This window comes from Microchirus variegatus (assembly GCF_963457635.1).
Source record: "Microchirus variegatus genome assembly, chromosome: 13".
Lineage (NCBI taxonomy): Eukaryota > Metazoa > Chordata > Actinopteri > Pleuronectiformes > Soleidae > Microchirus > Microchirus variegatus.
The window spans coordinates 14839933-14862238 of NC_139814.1; the positions used below are offsets into that span (position 1 = coordinate 14839933).

Consider the following 22306-nt stretch of genomic DNA (forward strand, 5'->3'; position numbering starts at 1 on the left):
AAAATATGTCAAACCTACACAGAACTAAACAGACTTCAAGAGTCTATAAAAAATACATGCAATCGAGGCGTTGGTGGTATAGTGGTGAGCATAGCTGCCTTCCAAGCAGTTGACCTGGGTTCGATTCCCAGCCAACGCATTCCTTTGGTAAAGGTATTGGGCTTTTAACAAAGCATCCAATCCTGGGCACAGATAAGTACTTCCCGATGCTCCTGCACCCAGCTTGTTTGTGTTCAGTAATCTTAAAGGTTTGGAAAAATGCGTGTGTACATCTACACAGAAGTGATCTGAATTACACACAAGGCGTTGGTGGTATAGTGGTGAGCATAGCTGCCTTCCAAGCAGTTGACCTGGGTTCGATTCCCAGCCAACGCATTATTTTGGGCAGCTTGAGCTCAAGAGGAAAGGTTTTGGGCTTGCAACCAGGGGAGGAATCCCTGGGGAGGAATCCCTGAGCAAGGCACGCAATCCTGGGTACAGATAAGTGACTAAATAAGTGCAGTATGCATGCAGTGTTTATTGATTTTTTTTTTTTCAAATTTAGGTACAATGTATGTGCCAATAAGTTCAAAGGAAGAGAGTAACAACACAGTGCCACGTGTGCGGTTAGTTACCATGAAAGAAATATTTTTAGAGTTTATAAAAGAAGCAAGGAAAGGCGTTGGTGGTATAGTGGTGAGCATAGCTGCCTTCCAAGCAGTTGAACTGGGTTCGATTCCCAGCCAACGCATCCCTTTAGGGAAGGTATTGGGCTTTTAACCCTGAGTAAAGCACCCAATCTGTATGAAGACAGAAGTGATCTGAGTCACACACAAGGCGTTGGTGGTATAGTGGTGAGCATAGCTGCCTTCCAAGCAGTTGACCTGGGTTCGATTCCCAGCCAACGCATCCCTTTAGGGAAGGTATTGGGCTTTTAACCCTGAGTAAAGCACCCAATCTGTATGAAGACAGAAGTGATCTGAGTCACACACAAGGCGTTGGTGGTATAGTGGTGAGCATAGCTGCCTTCCAAGCAGTTGACCTGGGTTCGATTCCCAGCCAACGCATACTAATGGGTAACTTCAGTACAAATGGATGGGGGTAACTCACTTTAATCTCTCGCTGATGGCGGTCCTGGGTTAGGGTTAAAGTTGCCATATGTAAGAATGGGGCCAAACACGGTCACTACATTCAATTTCAAAATACCGAGGTCTTTTAGGTTTCGTTTTCTGACATAACTGGCAACCCGTGGTTGCTCGGCAGATGAGACTCTACTGACTGCAATGATTGGTAGACGGCGGTAGGTGGCGCCACATGGCAAAACATGATTTGCAGTCTGCAAGATATTTTTTTTTAAATGCAAATATTTTGGCTGCACTGTTGTTGTTGGTGAGTTCAGTTTGTTATATGAACATTATTCCTGAGTCTCTGTGACATATTAGGAGGATTTTATGTTGCCAGTTGCTTTAGATTTATTACATACATGCACCTTTAAATATTGATGTTGTTGATGTATTGTATGGGAACTTCGCCGTTCACACGCTTCAACATGTATTTGCACACTCTCGCAGCCAGAAACCACATAGGCCTAGGTCAGTCGCCGCGGACGCCATCTACTGGAGGCGGTGCCCGTACTGACATATCACACTACAGCGGACAAACATGCTTATGTCTGTCAATGCTCAGATTATATCTGATATTTGCTCCAACTAAATAAGCTCGACTACATGACACGTGTGTGTGTGTGTGTGTGTGTGTGTGTGTGTGTGTGTGTGTGTGTGTGTGTGTCCCAACTGCAAACAAAAATTCAGAGGACAAAGGAGAAGCCGAAAAATGTTTGTTTTATTTTATTTTTTTGGACCCGCACAGATTTATTTTATTTATGCACCGGAAACAGAACTATCCTCGCTGGTCCAGCTTGACCGTGGATTTAAAAAAAAAAAACTTCACCGACTTCTATGTGACGGGAAGCTGCGCGTGACAGGAAATATTATAATTTAAAAAACACACAAACTGACTTTGAAGTCTAGTTTCTGTGTTTGTGTGTTTGTGTGTACATGCTGTAGCTGAAGACGTAAAAACAACAACAAGTAGAAGTTGACCTGGATTTGTTTTGAGTCGAGGAAGGAAGGCCACGGGTTTAAACGTAGCAAGCTCATCCGAGGAGATAATGTATAATCCGAGTTTGCTAATCCTTTCACACTTCTCTTGACGACGACGACGCCGAAGAAGAAGAAGAAGAAGAGGAGGAGGAGAAGGAGGAGAAGGAGGAGAAAGAGGAGTGTGCTACCGCTTCAAAGTCTATCGAGATAACATCACTTTAAAGCACATTTCTCCAACTGACCCTGAAAGCCACCTCAGTCCAGAGTCTCGTTAAAAGTGGAGTACACGTGAAAGTACGCGGGGGAACTTTTTGAGTCGTCGCCGCCTTCACGGGGACGTGACGAGGCTGTTAAACTGGAAAGGGGACACAAGCAGCGGAGGACGTGAGCCAGTTCTTCAGGGCATGAAACCTCGAACCAGCTTTACTCCGAGGAAGGAAGCGACACGATGGCAGTATGCGGAAGGAGGACTCGACCCAGGCTACTTTTCCTCTTTGGTGCCACTTTGCTGGGATATGTGATATTTTTCAGAAACAACTCTGGGGACTTGAACGAAGCGAGTCGACGGGGGTCCCCTGGGAGGGAGAGGGAGTTTGAGAAGGAGGCGGTGGTCGAGGAGGAGGTGGTGGTGGTGGTGGCGGCGGCGGAGGAGGAGGAGGAGGGGGGGAACGAACTGCTGAAGAAGCCCGTCTACGAGAAGCCCCCCCTGGATTTAAATGGCCTGGGTGAGATGGGGAGAGCGGTCAAACTGCACCTGACGGGCGAGGAGAAAAAGAAAGAGGAGGAAAGCATCGAAAAGCACAAGGTTAACGTGTATGTCAGTGACAAAATCTCGCTTCACCGCAGGATTCCTGTCATCTGGAACCCACTGTAAGTAACCGGTGGAGCAGGGGCGCTGCTAGAAGTTTTGGGCCACATGAGAGAAGGGGCCCAAAACACACACACACACACACACACACACACACACAGAGACACAGATTGTACACCCTAAACCACATGTGTCAAACTCAAGGCCCGGGGCCAGATGTGGCCCGCCACGTCATTTTATGTGGCCCGCGAGTGACTAATTGGTCTTAAACATCTGTGTTAAAATAGGTCTATGCTGCTTTAAGGCGTGCATTGACCATAAACTACATTTCCCACAATGCATGGTAATTGCGTGACCCACAAAGTGACGGCATCACCATCGCGGACCGGGTCACATCTATAATGCATCATATTTGTCACTTGAATAAGTAATAAATACAGAAAGTTATTTAGCAATATGTTTCGAAGTAGTTACCTTTATTTTACATTATATTTGGTTACATTTAGCCCACCTGGCCCTTTGAGGGTAACAATTATGCTGATGTGGCCCTCAGTGAAAATAAGTTTGACACCCCTGCCCTAAACTGTATTTATTTGTAGACTTACAGCTGTGTTTTATCACCAATGCTGCTAAAGAAACTGGAATACTTTCAGACAGTGCATCTTTTTGTTGACATATTTGTGATAGTCTGGCATGTTTTTATCACCTCAACAAAGACACTGTGTGTGAAGTAGTTTGATCTGAGTTCTGTCTTGTGTGCCCTCTCGGCTTAAGCGGTCACTTTGTCATTTACGTGTAACTTCTCGTCTGATTTATGGCTGGAGTTAAGACCGCTAATCACACTAGACAGATGCTGACGCAGACTTAACATGACGAATCGGCTTTAAAACCATTGGCAGGGCTCCTGTTGAGGCCACAAAATGTTTGTGCAACAAGTGCAACAAGAAACAAGTATCCCAGGCTTAAAAAAAAACTGAGGAACCAAGTGTCTGCACTTTTCCTCCTCTCCAGCTTTTCTTGCCACACAAAACAGCATTAAATGTAAGATTTGATCGCTCTGTGTTTGAAAGCGTACCACTTTACAATCATAATTATGCTCTCTGGGGGCCCATATTCAGCCCCCGCCCCCACTGCCTTACAACGCTCCTGGGTGGAGTGTGTCAGCTCTCACACCACAAGTAAATCATCACCCTGAAGTTAAGCTGAGAAGGATTTAACTGTGTGGATCTTATTATCATATTTTTATAACCATTTTTTATGGCAGCACTGAGATTAAAAATCTCTTTTCCACAAGGTTCTTGGCCAAGACAGGCAGCACCACAGTTAACAGGCTTATAGACTGACAAAATAACAAATCACAGTAAAGGTTAGAGCAATAAAACAGTCATATGATATTTATCTAGCGGAAAAATGCACCAAGATGTATTTTATTTGTAATTAGCAGCTCTTTTTTTTATCATCTACAGTTGCAATGACCTGAAGTATGATTACCGCTCTTTACCGACAACCTCCGTTGTCATCGCCTTCTACAACGAGGCGTGGTCCACCCTGCTGAGGACTGTGCACAGCGTGCTAGAGACCTCGCCGGACATCCTCCTGACTGAGGTGATCCTGGTGGACGACTACAGTGAACGAGGTACAGACACGGGGAGACACAGACAGGTGGCAGGAAGGGAGACAGACAGTCAGGCATGTTGGAGAAATGAAGGAATCCAGCTACAGGAAATCACTCGCATATTGTAAAATTACAAGGAAATCATCCACAGACTTCACTGTAATGTTTTGTGTCCTATGGATATTTCTGTGATACATTCTGTACATACAAACACCACTGTGTTAATTTAAGGAGTGTCTCCAAACAGTTTTTGGTTAAGTGACGCAACACCCGCCACTCCCACTGCTATTATAATGTTCTTTTTGACTCTTGTTGACTGTTCTTGTTGACTGTTCCTATGTATGTCATCTCCTGAAGAGCACCTAAAGGAGCCATTGGAAAGGTACATCTCAGGTTTGAGGAAGGTGCGCTTGATTCGTGCCACCAAGCGGGAGGGGTTGGTGCGGGCACGATTGCTCGGGGCGTCCATTTCCACGGGCGACGTGTTAACTTTCCTGGATTGCCACTGCGAGTGTCACGAGGGTTGGTTAGAGCCAGTGCTCCACAGGTGAGAAAATCCTCAGCAGGAAAGGGAAGAACTGTGTCAAATTGTTGCCTTGAGGGTATGGGTTAGGGTTAGGGTAATCTAATCAGTTCTCAGATTTACACACACATTTGCGATTTACAAACTATTTCCACCTTGTCAACAGCTTTTCTCTCCTTACATCACCAGGATCAAAGAGGATCCGTCAGCTGTGGTGTGTCCCGTCATCGATGTGATCGACTGGAACACCTTACAGTATTTAGGCAACTCGGGAGAACCTCAGATCGGGGGGTTCGATTGGCGGATGGTCTTCACCTGGCACGTTGTCCCAGAGTATGAGCAGAAACGCCGTCAGTCACCCACTGATGTCATCAGGTGTGTAACGTAATTATTTTAGCGCATATCGGGTCTCCCTTGAAAATGAGAGCCTGCGTCTCATTGGGATAATCTGAATATATATATAAAGGTTAAATCAAAATGATAGATGGCTATAGACAGACAAACTTTATTAATCCCACAGAGATGACAAAAGAGATATAAGATGTTTTACAGAATATGTCTGATAAAGCGGTAGAAGATGGATGGATGGATGGATGTCTTACCGCCACTAAACCACACACAGATAAAGACACCTGTCTTATCCAGATGTGTTATGATTTGTAATGCGAGGGCTTATTAATTACTGTGTGAACATGTTTTTCTCCTCAGGTCTCCTACGATGGCAGGTGGTTTATTTGCTGTGAACAAGAACTACTTTCATTACCTGGGAACATATGACACGGGGATGGAGGTGTGGGGAGGAGAAAACCTGGAGTTTTCCTTCAGAGTAAGAAATTATTTTCATTTAGTGTCTGTAAATTTACCCAACCCTCCAGCTGTATGATTAAAGAATACACATACTGTCTCCACATGGACGTAAAAGATGCATGGTTTTAACATGAAGCTACAATGCAAGGTGTGAAAAAGGCATTCATATCGGGTTTATATTTAATAAAGGAGGCTTCCTCATACTCGGTCTGTAGAATTTCCAGCAGGTGAAACTGTATGTGTTGGATGTTATGCTTAAGCCCATGGAGCATGCTCACTGAGTAATCAAAACCAATCGTCATCAAAGCTTTGTTTTGTTATATCCAACACATACAGTTTCACCTGGTGGAAATTCACTGGAACCAGTGAAATAGGCCATGGAGTCACTTTTGTTGCTGTGAAGAAGTTGAATATCATTTTTTTTTGGAAGGAGTCAAAGGCTGATTTATGTCTTTTTTTTGACCATTTTATTTGAATCTACAATTACAATTATGACAAATTTAGAAGTGCCAGTCAGTAGTACAAATACAGATACGTAGGTGGTTGGAAAATCAGATTAGAGTGCAATATTACTAATTTCTCAATCATAGGCGCACATGGAGTGACTACTTGTGGTTTATGTGGACAAGACAACATATACCGTCTTCTACCCATAGAATCTAATATGTGTAAGGATGTTGTTTTTGAGACATCTGACTGTAGTCATTCATTATTAATCGGGTAATTATTTTCAGGAAGGTGAACTGTATTTATATATTTTGTTGATTCTTCATCATCACACAGATTATAATGATGTGCTTAGAGGGAGTGCCTTGGTCTTCATAAGTTAAAATGAGTAATAATTAGTTGTAAATATTTACACTAGCCCCACCCTACAACAAACCAACAGCTTTATTGCCATCTCAATCAACTAGAAGGGGCCTGCTTTGTGTTGCCTGACGAAATGGATGAGTCATATCTGTAATGCTAACCAAATCCTCTTGGTGATGTTAGATTTGGCAGTGTGGGGGCAGCCTGGAGGTCCACCCATGCTCCCATGTGGGCCATATTTTCCCCAACAAGGCCCCGTACTCGCGGAACAAAGCTCTGGCAAACAGCGTGAGAGCTGCTGAGGTCTGGCTGGATGAATACAAAGAGATCTACTACCATAGAAACCCCCACGCACGACTGGTGAGTCTGCAGAGATTCCACTATCTTCTTTACCAAGTGGAAGTTTGAATGACTTGAATGCACTTTCTTATTAATGGAACATTGTGAAACAGTATATTTTCGGTAACTGGCATCATCACATCACAGCCATCTGACTGACTGATGGCTTGATTTCACCGGTGACACACATTTGCATTCATGAAGTTACACAAACTACACAAACACAGGCGGCACTCCCGCTGTGGCGTGAAAGCTCCCCTGATTAGGTGACACTTGGGATACATGAGCGGCAGACACCCGAGGTGGCAGCACTGTCGGGGCGCTACGGTGTGTGATTACCACCTTTCCATGTCACCTACCTGTCCTGTCCTTGACAAGGTGAGAGCAGTGCCATCCCGTTGTTGGCTCTGGCTTTGCATGCATGCATGCCTGCATATGAGTCCGTGTGTCACAGTGTAGTTAAGAGGAGAGGCTCTCTAAACACAGATCAAGTAGCCTTTCCAATGTTCCAACTCTTTGTTAAACGTGTAAATCTTTCAACTCCAACACAAACTCGGGACACAAAGCCTGCGCAAAGATGGCGCTTGAGCTTTAATCTGATATAATCTTTGTTTTCAGATACCTAACTCCTGTTTTGTTGAAAGTCATTTGGAGATGATTGATGATATCCACGTCCACCTTTTAATAATCGTAACTGCTTCCAAACCCACAATCAGCATTATTGAGTCAGTTTAATGCACATAGAATGACAGGTCACAGAAAGTGAAGTTAAACGAGTGACCCATCAGTTTGTTATCATTATTTTCACAATGCTTGGTTGGTCAGCAACACAATTATATAGCTCTTTTAATCTGGAAATAGCTGTTTATGTAGTTTTAGCACTGCCTGGTAATTTACTAATTGACAATTCTTCCCTTCTATGTACATATATCACATTGGCCTCTGGTTGCTTGAATCAAAGTGGATACACTCTCCAGCTACTTCATTTTTTCCTTAAGCCCTGTGCTTTGTCATTGTTAGCGTTTTAAAGTCCCTGCACAAAGGTGTTTTTGTAGTGTAATCACCTTGATCCTGTCACAAGTCTTTGTATAGGATTTAGAACTGGTTTAATGTTTTGTGAAGGTGTGTCATTTCAATTTTGGGACAACAGCGCTGTAGGTGGTGCTATTGTATACCATTTCAGCACCAAGCAGTGCAATACGCTCATCATCTGACACTGCAGCATGTTGTGCACACACTTCTTTTTTCTATGAGACACTCATTCACTCACAAGATCCATATTATACGACCTGGCCAGGGTGTACGCCTACCTTCACCTTATGTGAGACCCAGTGACACTAATGTGGAGGATAAAGTGGTAGAAGATTAATGAATGAATGAGTTCCGAAATTAACAAGGTGAATCTATCATTTTTTTTGTTTCCTAGGAGGCCTTTGGAGATGTGACAGAGCGGAAAAAGCTTCGAGAGAAACTAGGCTGTAAGAATTTCAAGTGGTTTCTGGATAATATATACCCTGATATTAACGTCCCATCCGACCGGCCAGGCATGTTCGGAATGGTGAGAATGCGTCCCTTTTTTTTTTGACATATTCAATTAAAGTATGAATTAAATGCTGACCGTGATTTCCTTCCTATCTCACAGTTGTTTGAACGACTGTAAACTCTCTCTTTTCATATACATTTGCTTTTTGCTTTGCTCCTTTTATACAGCTTAAAAACCGTGGTAAGGTCAACTACTGCTTTGACTACAATCCTGGAGATGAACATGTTGTGGTGGGCAAACGCGTCATCCTCTACCCGTGTCATGGCATGGGTCAGAACCAGGTACTAGACTTTGGTCTTTGATATGTAATAACTGGTCTTTTAAACTGATCACAAAACAGTACAACCAGAATAATGTCCCCTTGTATGGTGTCCATAGCAGGCTTTTAGCCAGCAGGGCGTCCGGGCGTAAATAATACAAAATTAGACACCCTACTTTTAGGCAGGACGCCCTGTTTTCCCTAGTAACTTCGCTGAAAGTCATCAAAATCAGCTAAATTAAATTATTTTTCTAAACCGGGGAACAAGAACGCTGCGCCCCCATGTAATCGGCGAGCTCTCCCTTGTCCAGGTGCCAATTGAACCCGAAGTCACACTATCAAATATGTCATATATTGTTCTTGCCAATAAAGATGTTATATTTAGGGATGCACCGAAAATTTGTCAGCCGAAAGACTTTAATGCGGCCAGCACACGCCTGTCTATACCCGCTCAGTCAATCAATCGATCAAATTTTATTTGTATAGCCCACAGTTTACAAAACACAGTTTGTCTCATGAGACTTCACAGGGTTGGTAACATCCTCGACCAGGGTAAGGAAAAACTACCAGAGTCTGTCCAAGATCAGTTTGGAACACCAATAAAATTGTTCCAACAAGAAGAAGGATGACACACTCTATAAAAAATCCTAGCTAAAAGCCTGGTCCATAGTGCATAGATGATTTCTCAAAGCATCATTTTACTTGAACTTTACCTCAAGAATTTAATTAATTAACCAAGTTAAGGAGCTTATCTTTCTGCCCTTTGCAAGGATTTCTAGCTGTTTTTTTTTACAATTCTGGTATTTGTAGACGAGGCCTACACATCCCAGGTTGAAAAAAATACTGTATGTTGACCTTGTTGATACAATAAAATAGGTGTTTCCTAACATCTAAGAAAACACAGTAAAAGTTTCCACTGTTATTCCTGCAGTTGTTTTTGGGCACACACTGATGACGTTTTTGTAGCATGTGGGCTCTGCAGTAGTCGCGTCATTAGCCATTAGTCTCATGACGGTTGAATCACACTGAATCCACATTATTATTCATATAAGTGAATTATGTATAACATTATTATACTGTTGTATTCAAAAGATGTCAGAATGAACTGGTTCAGATTTGACAGATAAAAGAGTTGAAGGAAAGTAAAACTTAATCACAAATAATACCTGATTAAAAAGCAACATTACATTTTACACATTACACTAAAAGTTACGCAGTTTGAATGAAAAGATGTAGACCGAAGCTCAGCCACCGTTGTCTCCTCCCACAGTTCTTTGAATACTCGACCGATGGCGAGATCCGATACAACACAAGGGAGCCTGGTGGGTGTATTGTGGGGGACAACATCAGCACCTACCTGACTGTCCAGCTGTGCAAGAAACGAGGCCAACCTGTACCCGTTGATCAGAAATTTGTCCTCCGAGAGGTAACGTGTCTATTTTCAGTTTCATTTATCTGCGTCTATACTAAAATACACAGCGGGCTGTCAACGACAACACTAACAAAAGACTTTCTGATGACATCGGGAAGCGGGGCAATCGTTGTCTCAAGTGGTTTCCCCTGTACTTTTGCGCTTTACAGAGGGAAGTAGCACAGATGTCACAGTGAGTAACCAGTAAAACTCTCACCTTTCATGGGAGTACACTTGGCAGGTCAATTTTAAAGCTCCCATAGAGTGGTCCTATGGCACATATATGTTAGTTATGGAGGTCTACTTACACACATTAACTTGTTTTTATGGTCAAAAACCTCGTAGTTGCTGCAACCAGCCGATAGAAATCTCTCCTCACTGAAGCTCTCGTCAGCCGTGCTGTTTCAGATTGAATCTCATCCTCAGAAGACAGAACTGTGTTGTGATTGGCCAGCCAACGAGAGCTTTCCCAATTGTCTTGTGGTTGGCCAATACCTGGAAGTGACTTAATCAGCACACCAGCTCTCAGAAGCGCAGCTCCCCCTCTGGAACGGTGGATGCACTGCTACTCATTATCAAAAAAACTTTTCAACAATGTTTAAAAATGACTTTGTCACAACTCCCCGCCGCAGTCCCTTTTATGACTTTGACCTGGAGTCGGACTCAGAGTCGGAAGACGCTGTCGCAAGTGAAACACCTCCACAACGGACGTTATTCTTCTTCTGTGGTTCAATGTACACAACCAGATTTTCCCCCGGACTTTTGCCCGGAGCAGAAGGATCTGCTGTTCGGGAGAACTGCTGTTTACGTAACCAGACCAGGTTTTTTCAGAGATCTCGCTGAGCCCAAGATTACAATACAACACAGAGTTCTATTTGTTTCGAAACTTTAGTGCTTCATATACAAGATAATGGCGCAGATACACACCAACAGCGGTCCGGCTTCCGGTCTTTGGGGGCTTTAAAACTGTATTGCAGAAATATTGCACGTTTAACTCTCCTCACTCGTCCGATCACCTTCACTGGCTAGACCAGGGTGAAATAGTATATACAGTACATTATTTTTGAATGTCTCACTATTGAATGGGCTTGTTGCAATACATATTATTTATTAATTGGAAGACGCTATATAAGCAGGGGAATTATATAATGTAGAATGTATACTTCAGGCATGTCCAAAGTCAGGCCCGTGGGCCACTCACAGCCACAGATTTTGTACGGCCCGCAGGTTCGGTTTTATAACATATTATTCATGGAGGGACTTGCACAAAAGAAATCGGCCTTGGTCACATGTCACCCCCATTAGCTCAGCTGGTAAGGAGTTTTGCTTTGTAACCAGAGTCCAGGGTTCAAAACCGACTTCTGACAGACGACTATATGCACTCATCTCATTGTTTTCACTCCTGCGTGGCTTAGATTTGCTTACGTTTCCATTTAAAAATAATAGTTGTGACAATGAAAGGGTCTGAAGTGACCATTGGCTCCCGGAAATCCCTGCTATACTTCAGTTCTATCAATATTTGATTGAAAACTGACCAACATCTTATTGATGCTAACTTGTGAGGCGATATATGCTCAAAATGACTTCATATTACAGTCATGTCAGGCATGTTTCCTCGCTTGCGCCGAGCTCCAGATGTTGAGGACCAGTGCGGCTAATACTAAACTGTAAATCACAGCGCTACATCCAGCTGGGTATCCATCACACAGTGCCTGAACTCGCTGAGCATGTATTCAGCGGAGACGCCATCTAAATGTAAATGTAGTCGGTAAAGACTGAATGGATGTAGAAGAGCAGGGGGAGCTCAACAATGAAGGGAGGGAGGCGAGGAAGTGGAGAGACAGGCGAAAAGCTGGACGAATAAATGGGCAGAATAAAACGGAGCGACAGTAGCAGCTACTTGTTGACCCTTTGACACAGAGCGTATCGCAGACGACACATTACCGCAATTACGTGACGGTTTGTGCTTTCAAAAAAAATCTGGTGTTCATGTACAACTAGAATGTTTTGGTTTTTTTCAATAAAACTTTTAGTTTTTCTTAATTTTTAGTTGTTCATACACTATTTTTAACTGCCAAATTTTCAAAAGCACTTACTCACAGTCCAGACGAACATTTTGAGGCTTAGGTCTTAAAGGGTTAAGATGTAGAGCTGAAAATATTACTCTATTAATCGATTACTAAATGAATCATCAACTATTTTGAAGCTTTGTTTCATGATTAAACCAAGATTTCTGATTGTTTCAGCTTCTTAGATGTGAAAGTGAATATTTTCTGGTTTCTTTGAGACACTTAACAAAGAAATCATTAAACACTGAATCATTTGTGGACAAAACAAAGACCGTGTCCAAACACTGATCGAGATTTTTCAGCATTTTCTGACATTTATGGACCAAATCATTACTCGATTAATCGTGAAAATACTCAACAGATAAATAATAATAATAATGCATTATATTTGGAGGCGCCCTTCATGACACTCAAGGTCGCCAATTAGTTGCAGCTCTATTGAGATCTAACTAATATGTTACCTTTTACTCATATTCTCAAACCTGGCTGTTTTCAGGACGGGACTCTGTACCATGTGGCGAGCCAGAAGTGTGTTCACGCACTGGACAGAGATAAAGACAGCGGGACTGGGGCCCCATCGCTCCAGCCGTGCTCGGACAACCTCCACCAAAGGTGGTTCTTTGAGGAGAGAACATAAAAGCTTCGATGCTCGAATGTATGTACACATAATCAGGACCAACACACTGTGGAGGGATATCAATGAACTGTGTTGCTGATTTTTTTTTTTTTTTTGGGAAATGTGTGCCTTGCTCTGAAAACTAAGGAGCCTCCAAACTTCAGTTTTTGCACAATCTTCTGGATTTTACTGATCTATAGGAAAATATACTGGAAACATAAGGTACTTGTGGGGAGAAAGAAAAACAATCTTGGTTTCTGTTGCTGGGAGACAGGAACCTGCTGGAATATGAAATGTGTTTCTAATCAAGGGGGTGTTTGAGCTACAGAAAATAATTTAATTTATCTCATTTCCTTTTTTTCCTTTTCTGGTGAACTCTTGCAGAATGAGACCAACTTAGTGCTTTAAGCACACATGGATGAACTGTGACACGTGTGCCTCCATTGAAACAACTACTTAATACCTCTCGCATCACATCCACAGCCTGTTTAGGAATTAGTGGCAGACATGACAGTGATTTCCTCCATGACGCCATTTAGGTTATTTTGATCTTGTCCTGTAGAGGGGGCCAAAGTGCCTTGTTTTTGCAATCCATTTTATTCACCTGTGCTTTTTTTTCTTTGTCAAGTGAAAGTAGATCAAAACTTCAGGTATTTTAAGAACTTTTTTTTAGGAAATTTGAGTGCATGTTTAGATCACAGGCCTTATGGTAAACTTAAAGATCCCATATTATACCCTATTTCTCCAAGTTAACCTAGTTCCCTGGTGTCCTAATGAACATGTCTGTGACATGCTTTGGTCAAAATATCTTAAGGATGAAGCACCACAGCAGTTCAATCACCCTGCCAAAACAGCCCTGTTCAGAACGCTCGGCTTAGTAGTAGTAAAAAAAGAAAAGAAAAGAAAAACGAAACTTAAGGGACAGGAAATGACATCAGCCACAGAGGCTACTGGGAGCTAACAGCAGTTAGCATTTGGAAAAGTGATCATTTGCAGGCTCTAGCAGGCACATTGCCATCATATATAACATGTATCCACTGGACAGATAAATCCTCTGAGGCTGGAAGTTTGTGTAGAACTCTGTGCTGCACTGTGGAGCAAAGAATAGAACTTTTCGCGGACTTCCAGTTTTCGGATACCGTTGCCCTCACCAGCACTCTCGCGTGCTATACGGACAAAGCGGAGCTCCGCGAGACAACAATTCCAGGCATTTAGCGCATTGTGACGTCCCAATGAGCGTGGAAGTCAACATTGTGTGTTTTATCGAGTCATCTTTTATCACAATTTGGCGACTAGTAGGGCCCAAATATAAGGATTTAAATGATTAAAAAGTTGATTTTGTATAAGATGGGACCTTTAAATCACAGATAACAGGAAAAACTATGTTCTGATCCATGTCTGCTTTCACTGAGTTATTTAAAAAGCACATTTTATAAAAAAACATTCCGCATATTGTACTTTGCCATTGCATCTTAGATCTACAGCCACTTCTTTTTATGGGTTTAATTCATGTTGTGTAAAGTCTCTTGTTTTAAATTATTTATTCTGCGACACAGAAGCGTCGCTGCAGACTCACCGCCGGTGATGCATCAGTGTGAATGTTCACACTGTCTGATGTAACGAAGATTTGAAGATCTTTGCCCTCGTCTTACTCGTCCGTGTGGAACCTACTGGAAGTGCCTAATGTAAAAAAAAAAAAACCAAAAGCCCATGATTCAATTGTATGAAATCCCTTCACCGTAATAGAATCATGACAACTGCTCTTGAAATGAATGTATTATTTGTCACACTGTCGGACAAATGGGGTTTAAGTTGAGATTTACAGCACACACACACACCTGCTGAGGAGGTGTTCCCGTGAGTAAATGCATACACTCGGTGTGCTGTACTGATTTGTGCACTCTGACTCCGTTTCCATTCGTCACAATTGGACAAGCATAGATTCGTCTGTTCCCAGCTGTGGTCACTCGCGAGACTGTCCCTCAGGCGATGCAGAGGGACTGAGGGAAAACACGGCGCAGGATGAGACAGTTGTTGGTGTCTCCGGAGTGCCGGGATGGCAGATGGCTTTCTGATTGATTTTCTGGTTCTCTCCCAATTCTTTTATCACCACCTCTGTGTTTCTCTCTCTCTCTGTGTGTGTTTGAGGTGTGCAGTGGACGACTTATCTCTTGGACAGTTTCCAGCCAAATCCTCCTCAGAAGCGAGAGCACTTGTGTACGAGAGGTTTGATTTATGAACAAAAGTCACAGAGTGTACAGTTTTTAGGAGTAGAAGAAGACAAACGGAGTAATGTGTGACCTGTGTTTCCAGAGGCCGTTGACCCATGAGTCTCAAAGGACCAGTGTTGGGAATTGATGTTATTGGATGGTAATGCTAAATAAGGTGTTACTCACAACAAAAAACACTATTTAGAGTAGAATAGGAAGCCCTTACTTTGCCAAGTGTGATGAATGTACAGTAATGTGAAGACCTGTTCACTCTGAACATGGGTTTACAGTTTCATCACAGTGAGAAAGAGCTGCTCTGAGCAGAACGAAGCCATGAAATGCAGTCCAAGCACGTCGCAGTATGGATTAAATCCTCAGGGTCAAAGTTCCACAGCCGCTGTATTCTGGGCTTTCGCCGGCATTACGTGCAGTTTATGGTCGTGGAGAGAGAGAGGAAAAGCTTGGTTATAAAGAGACGAGACCGAATGACGAGTAGGAAGATTACGGTCAGCTTTACAAAGGAAGGGGCGTGTGGCATCTGTCTCTGTATGATGGCTGCTCAGACTAAAAAGGGGCCAGGTGGGGACAAAGCTCAACTGTGGCCCTGATAGTGTGAGGTGCTGTTTGTAAAGCAGCACATGCTGAAAATAACAACATTTTGTCACATTTAGCTTCAAACAATGTTTAATAAAGTGGTGTGAATATTTATTCATTTAGAAATGTATTAGTTAAATCTGAATTTTTAATGTTATGTTAAGTTATCTTAATGTTAAATGTTAAATCTAAATATAAATGTTAAATCTAAATGCTAAATATAAAATTGCACTTGAAAAATTAAGATTTAACATGTAGATTTAGATTAAACATTTAGATTTAGCGTTAGCATTTAGATTTAGATTCATATTTATCATTTAGATTTAACATTTAGCATTTAGATTTAGCATTTAGATTTAACATTAAGAGTTAGCATTTAGATTTAACATTTAGATTTAAGATTTTAACATTTCTAACATTTAATATTTACATTTAATACATTTTTAAGTTAACAAATAGTGTTGTTATATATTATTTCTGAAAGTTGAGTCCCATTTTGTTTGAAGCTAAATGTGACAAAATTAGTTCTTTTCAGGCGCCTCATATAATAGAAGTTCATATTATGCACTGAGCGTCCAGGAAAGACTTGATAGTCCCAGACAATCCTGTAAACTCTTGAACTCTTCGTCATCTTTCCATGATTCAGGAGTTTCAGCAGGAGGTGAAATAGCTGTTTGAATACAGTGCTCATGCTTTATGCATCAAACACTTAGGAAGTGACAGTTTCTCCATTTTTTTTTTTTTTTTTGCGTCTTAAGCCTGTGAAATGCAGTAAAAAATATTCCATCTCATTATTCAAAAAGGTTATTTATTGTTCACTGTGACCATCTGTTATTCCAGACATGTCCTACATACGGGACATTATATTGTATGCTAATTTGATATTCTACAGGCAGCTGCAATAAAATTCACATTCGCCAGAAGGGGGTCGTATATCTGGCAGGTTGTACAGGGCTTTTATGTCTTTCTTCGTCGTAAAGAGCGGTGATATTCTGGGGTTCTGTCGGAGCACTTGAACGCGATTGTACCGTCACCCCCCCCCCCCCCCCAAATCAAAATGGTGCTGTTTTTACAGAATGCACATGTGTCGAATCCCAGCGGAGACTGTTATTGAAGTGGTTAAAAATGCACAAATTTTAATGCTGGAATTCAACAAAATGTCAGGTGTTTATAACTCTTGTGGCCTTGTATTGTTAGAAGAAAATAAATAATGTAATATAACTTAATTTTTGTATTGGCGGATCCAATAAATGGACCATTTCTGATATCGGCGTACTTTGTTTGATTGTTGAAACACATAAATACTGTTGTAATGTGCACTTTTATGTCGTCGAAATGTGCATTTTAATGCGACGGTGATGGGAATCAAGTTGTTTTTGGGAAATGAGAGTCTAAAAATGGAGAGATTATCCAACCATGTCTGATTGGTTTGATTCCTAGCTGATGAATGAATGATTCCCTTGGTGTTGATGCTCATTCTTACTCTGTGACGATGCTTTGCTCTTTGTTTTCATAGTAGATCTACTGTTTTCTACCAGAGGCACGGAGATGCCGTACATCAGTTTGGTTGGTAATGAAAAGTATATGCACTTTATTCGGGACACCTGTTTAACTGCATTTTAAAGGAAATTATTAAGGGGAATTAATCACACACGGTATCAACTCAGTGCACAGAAGTTAAAATTGAGCATCAGAAGGCGGGAAAAATGTGCAATTTAAGGGAAAATTAAAGGAATACTTCACCGATTCACACTTCATGTGTGCCTTTAAAGATAATGCTACACAAGACTCCCCGCACTGCAATTTTTAACCCTTTAAGGTACGCACCAAGAAAAAAGCAAAGGAAAAATTCTTTATTTGCATTTTTTTATTATTTTATGATTTTATTTTATTTACTTATAATAACAATAACGACAATCAATATTTATTTATTTTTAAATTAGCACCTACAATATTTCAGATACAGGCCTCAACCAAACGGTTGAGACGTCTGTTCATAATAAACCCGGTTTGCATAATTCATAAAGTACAACATTCAGAACAAGTCACAATAATTTAGTGTTAGTGAGTTCAGCTTGATGCATTTTTCAATGAGATCTAGTGACTTAAAGTCTAGTCGACCAAATGGTTGAGTAGTACCTTAAAGGGTTAAGAGACAAACTGGTTCCAAATGTCACTTGCCACTAACTAACTACCTAAATAACCACTCCAAGGTATGAAGAAGACCTTCTCTGACACGTCATCAAACCTTGAAGCAGACGGGCTCCAGCAGCAGCAGAAGATGACCACACTGGATTCCACCTGTGTATCATAAAGTAGCCGGTGAGCTAATATTGTTTTTGATACCTTTTATATGAACGCTACACGTTGTTAAAGACCTACAGAAGGTAGAATCCCAGTGTGTGCTTCACTGCCAATAATAACACTGAGGGATATTTTTACCCCCACGTTGACGTCAGTGCATGAGACGAGCTATTCTCCGTCTTGCACAGGATGCTGTGATGGGGGGGGGGTTTGACAGGAATCTGCATAGACGCTGCTCAAAGTGTCTGTACAGATTTTTGGCAAGTAGCAGCGCTGCAGAAGGACTGGGGCGATGCTGCTGTCTGCTGCTCTGCTGCACCCTGAGTCCTTTCACTGCATCCCCGTGAGAACATTCAACCAACGTGCCTAGATGAGTTGGGACCAATATGTACGCGTTTTTAAATGTGGCCCACTTCATGTGTGCCTTTAACGATAATGCTACACAAGACTCCCCGCGGTGCGGCGTCTCTGGAGGTGCTCAGACGTCAGTTGTCAGGGAGGGATGGGAACCATAGGAGCACACGGCATAAACACCAGCGAAAGGGACGCCTTCGTCTCCACTCTCCGTGTTGGTTTAAGTTTGTGTAATCCCCCAATACCCAGCACAGCTTAGGAAACGGAGCTGTTGGCTGCATACATTAGATGACACACTTTCACTTTCAGGAGGGACTCCAGACGTTGCAGCAAAACATGTGAGGCCTAGTTACAGAGGCGGCGTTGCGTCTCTCCCCGTGCACCGCCACTGCCTCGCGTCTGATGAGGCGGATCATGCGGCGAAAGAACACATGCAGGCATTTTCCATGGAGTCTCTCGGGTGGCAAATCTGTTTAAACAACCGTAACCAACTATTGTACAGTTCACCAGTCATGTCTGAGCATTACTACACTTTTATTTGTGATTTGGCAGAGCTCATCAATTTAAAGGTGGGTTGGGAGATCGTGTTCTGGAGCATTTTTTACTATTACTCAAAATCCTCTTCACAACCTGATTGTAACAAATTAAAGGTGCATTATGTAATAAATCTAAAGCAACTGGCCATAAAATCCTCCTAATATGTCACAGAGACTCAGGAATAATGTTCATATAACAAACTGAACTCACCAACAACAACAGTACAGCCAAAATATTTGCATTAAAAAAATATTTTGCAGACTGCAAATCATGTTTATGTTTTGAAATCATGTTTCGGCATGTGGCGCCACCTACCGCCGTCTACCAATCATTGCAGTCAGTAGAGCCTCAGCTGCCGAGCAACCACAGGTTGCCAGTTACGTAAGAAAACGAAAGAATGAATTGGATCTTTTTGCATTAATCGCACATGCTCAGAAGACCATGCCAGAGCTTATGCTAGCTTGCTAAATCCAACGAGACAGGTGCAGCAACGTTATGGCAGAAAGCAAACGCTATCTTTTGAGACTATTTTGTTGTTTTTCCAGCATCACGTTGTCAATTAAATCTAAAGTATCTAAAAAATCTTAGCGTCACGGAAAGTTACCAATGCTGTGCAGTGCTTCCTGTGCTCTGGAGGCGGAGCTTCAGGGGGAAGTCTGAAGAAAGGGGCTTTTTGAATTCAAAATGTAGCCTGCTCTAACGGTTTTTCCAGGATCTCCAACACTATCTTTAATGGAAACCAGTTTTTCCTGGAAGCAAAGATAGACAAAATAATTAACCATGTGTCAGCTCTCAACACAACAGATGTGCAAAATTGTAAACACAGGCGACTTCTGGTGGGTTTTGTAGCAAAGATGGTCCTCGAAGTATGCATCTTTTTTTCTTTTATTAGTGGAGTGAAACTACAACCACAGAAACACTTGAGCGCCGCAACTATGAGAGGAATTATTGTTTCTAACGATGTCCTCAGAATTCCTCCAAATACTTGAGGGACCAGTTTCCCAGACGAGCCCGGACTTAAACGCTCTTTCAGCTCAAAGCCTTTCGTCAGTGTCGGACCAATCTCAGCTAATCCATGTCTGTGAAAGCAGCCAGCGCTGCATCAAAGGCGGATTGATCGTTGCTTTGTTGCCTTGAGTTGCCCACTGTGTTATGTCAGCCGAGTTGGACCTCGCCACGATCTCATTTGCGGAAAAGTGTCGGAATGCTCCAGCTCCGAAATATGACTCGGCTCAGAGTTTCAACGATCGGGTGTTTTCCCGCCATCTGCGGTGATTAAAAATCCAAAATCCTCGCACGGGAAACACACAACGCTGGACTTGCTATTCCTATTATAACAGCATTATGAGGCCATTTTCTGTGGCGGCATTTTTAACCAAATTGTGAATCATAATATCTTGCCCTTTTGCGATGAGTGTGACTGGAGCCGCAAATGAGAAGGTCGTAGCGTTGTTAATGACATCGGGGACCAGTCCTCGATAATGAGTCACTTGTCACTTTCTGACCATTTGTTGCAGAACGACAAATATGCAAGAGGCGACAGGTGGTTTTTTGATCCGCCGTCGTGCTTTTGCCGCTTGTGGAATTTGTGAAATTGGAAGATGCAATTACTCCCACAAAAATCTGTTGCCTCGACATATTTATCCCTGTAGAAAAGTGACTCAGAGGAGAATCGCAAGTGGAATAGATTACATATATAGTATCTGGTAGATTAAATCTTTATATTAAATCTTCTGTTTTTTAAGTTTTAAACTGTGGTAATGCTCGGTAACACTTTTTAATATATTACACAGTGAATATTGAACTAAACCTTGACTTGTGTTTTGTTATATTGCAAATCAAAATTGCAATTAGACATTTTCAGCCCTAAATAAATCTTTGCGGTCGGAGTGAAAGGCCACTTTGTTGTCCGATCTTAGTCTTAGAAAAAAAAAAGTGTTCTTAACTTAGTTGAACAATTTGGTCCCGTCTTACCGTTGTATCATTTACGGTGACGCCGCCAATTATGGAGTTAATTATGAGGAGCGTTTCCGTGGCGAGAGAGGGAGAGAAGGAGTCACTGTGCATATCACACTTGTCTTGCTAAAAACAGGAGCCTGTCACTCTTTTTTTCCTCCCGTAGCAAATCGACGTGGCAGAGCCTGGAAATAACGTGTCATCGCTAATGTAAACGACATGAACTGGGTTATAAATAGGAGTCCAAGGCAACATTTTGTTCCTACGGTGCCTCGTTACGTTTTTTTTTTTTGACTCTTCGGATGGATTGATGCACTCTGTGCACTGAGTTTTCAGCAACTCATATTCTGCTTAAGAGAGAACACCAGAGTCACTGTGATTTACACCCTGGCAGACTGTCATTTTTCACAGGCTCCCCCGGCGTCGCCTGCAGAACAGTCACAGAACACCTCTTTAATGTGTTCCTAAAGAAAAACGCTTCCACAGGCAATTAAGCATTTTCCTCCCTCACTCCCGTACATCTCACGTCATCAGATTACATGATTGTTTGCCCAATGGGCTGCCAAACCCCTGGGGAAAACTATACTGCGTATATATATTTATATATATATATATATATATATGTATTTTGTCCTTTGGAAAAAATTAGATGTGGTTGATTTGTGTAACTCGTGCTTTGACTTGCTATTAATCAGAGCCGGACAGTAACAGAGTATATTTGCTTGAGTACAGTACTTAAGTACAATTTTGAAGGATCTGTACTTTACTCCAGTATCATTTTTGGGGAGTACTCGTGATTTTACTCAAGTACATTTGAGAGGAAAATATTGTACTCTTTACACCAATAAATTTCTATCCATAACTGTGAGTAACCATGAGTAAAATACAGCAACTCCATGGTCAGATTTAAAAACTAAACTTCATCTCCGCCTACTAAAATATTTAGAAAATGTACTCTTGTACTCTTGATACTCAAGTACTTTTAAAAACAAGAACTTCAGTACTTTTACTTAAGTAGACATCTGACTGTAGTACTTTTACTTGTACTTGAATAAAATTTAGCAAGGGATATCTGTACTTTTACACAAGAAATGAAGTCGTGTACTCTGTCCGCCCCGGTTATTAATTATTTTCAACACATACAGTATTTTATTCTCGATCTAAAATATCAAATAGTACAGACTAAATTAAAAAGGAAATCATTCAGGCTTGGCCAAAAACTGAATTGTCCACCCCTTATACACTTAAAGGTGCATTATGTAATAAATCTAAAGCAACTGGCCATAAAATCCTCCTAATATGTCACAGAGACTCAGGAATAATGTTCATATAACAAACTGAACTCACCAACAACAACAGTACAGACAAAATATTTGTATTTAAAAAAAATTATGCAGACTGCAAATCATGTTTATGTTTTGAAATCATGTTTTGGCATGTGGCGCCACCTACCGCCATCTACCAATCATT

The 22306-nt window shown here is 41.7% G+C and overlaps 1 protein-coding gene across 1 annotated transcript; it reads left to right on the forward strand.

The window, feature by feature from the left end:
• Window positions 1-2529: 2529 nt before the first annotated feature.
• galnt12 (UDP-N-acetyl-alpha-D-galactosamine:polypeptide N-acetylgalactosaminyltransferase 12) lies at window positions 2530-12933 on the forward strand (the record flags this gene model as incomplete). The annotated part of the gene is made up of 10 exons (XM_083900212.1): window positions 2530-2951; window positions 4356-4525; window positions 4862-5051; window positions 5217-5402; window positions 5736-5853; window positions 6828-7004; window positions 8410-8541; window positions 8694-8807; window positions 10056-10211; window positions 12762-12933. The coding sequence occupies 10 exons, from the start codon at window positions 2530-2532 to the stop codon at window positions 12900-12902; spliced, it is 1806 nt and encodes a 601-aa protein (XP_083756338.1). The 3' UTR covers window positions 12903-12933.
• Window positions 12934-22306: the final 9373 nt, after the last annotated feature.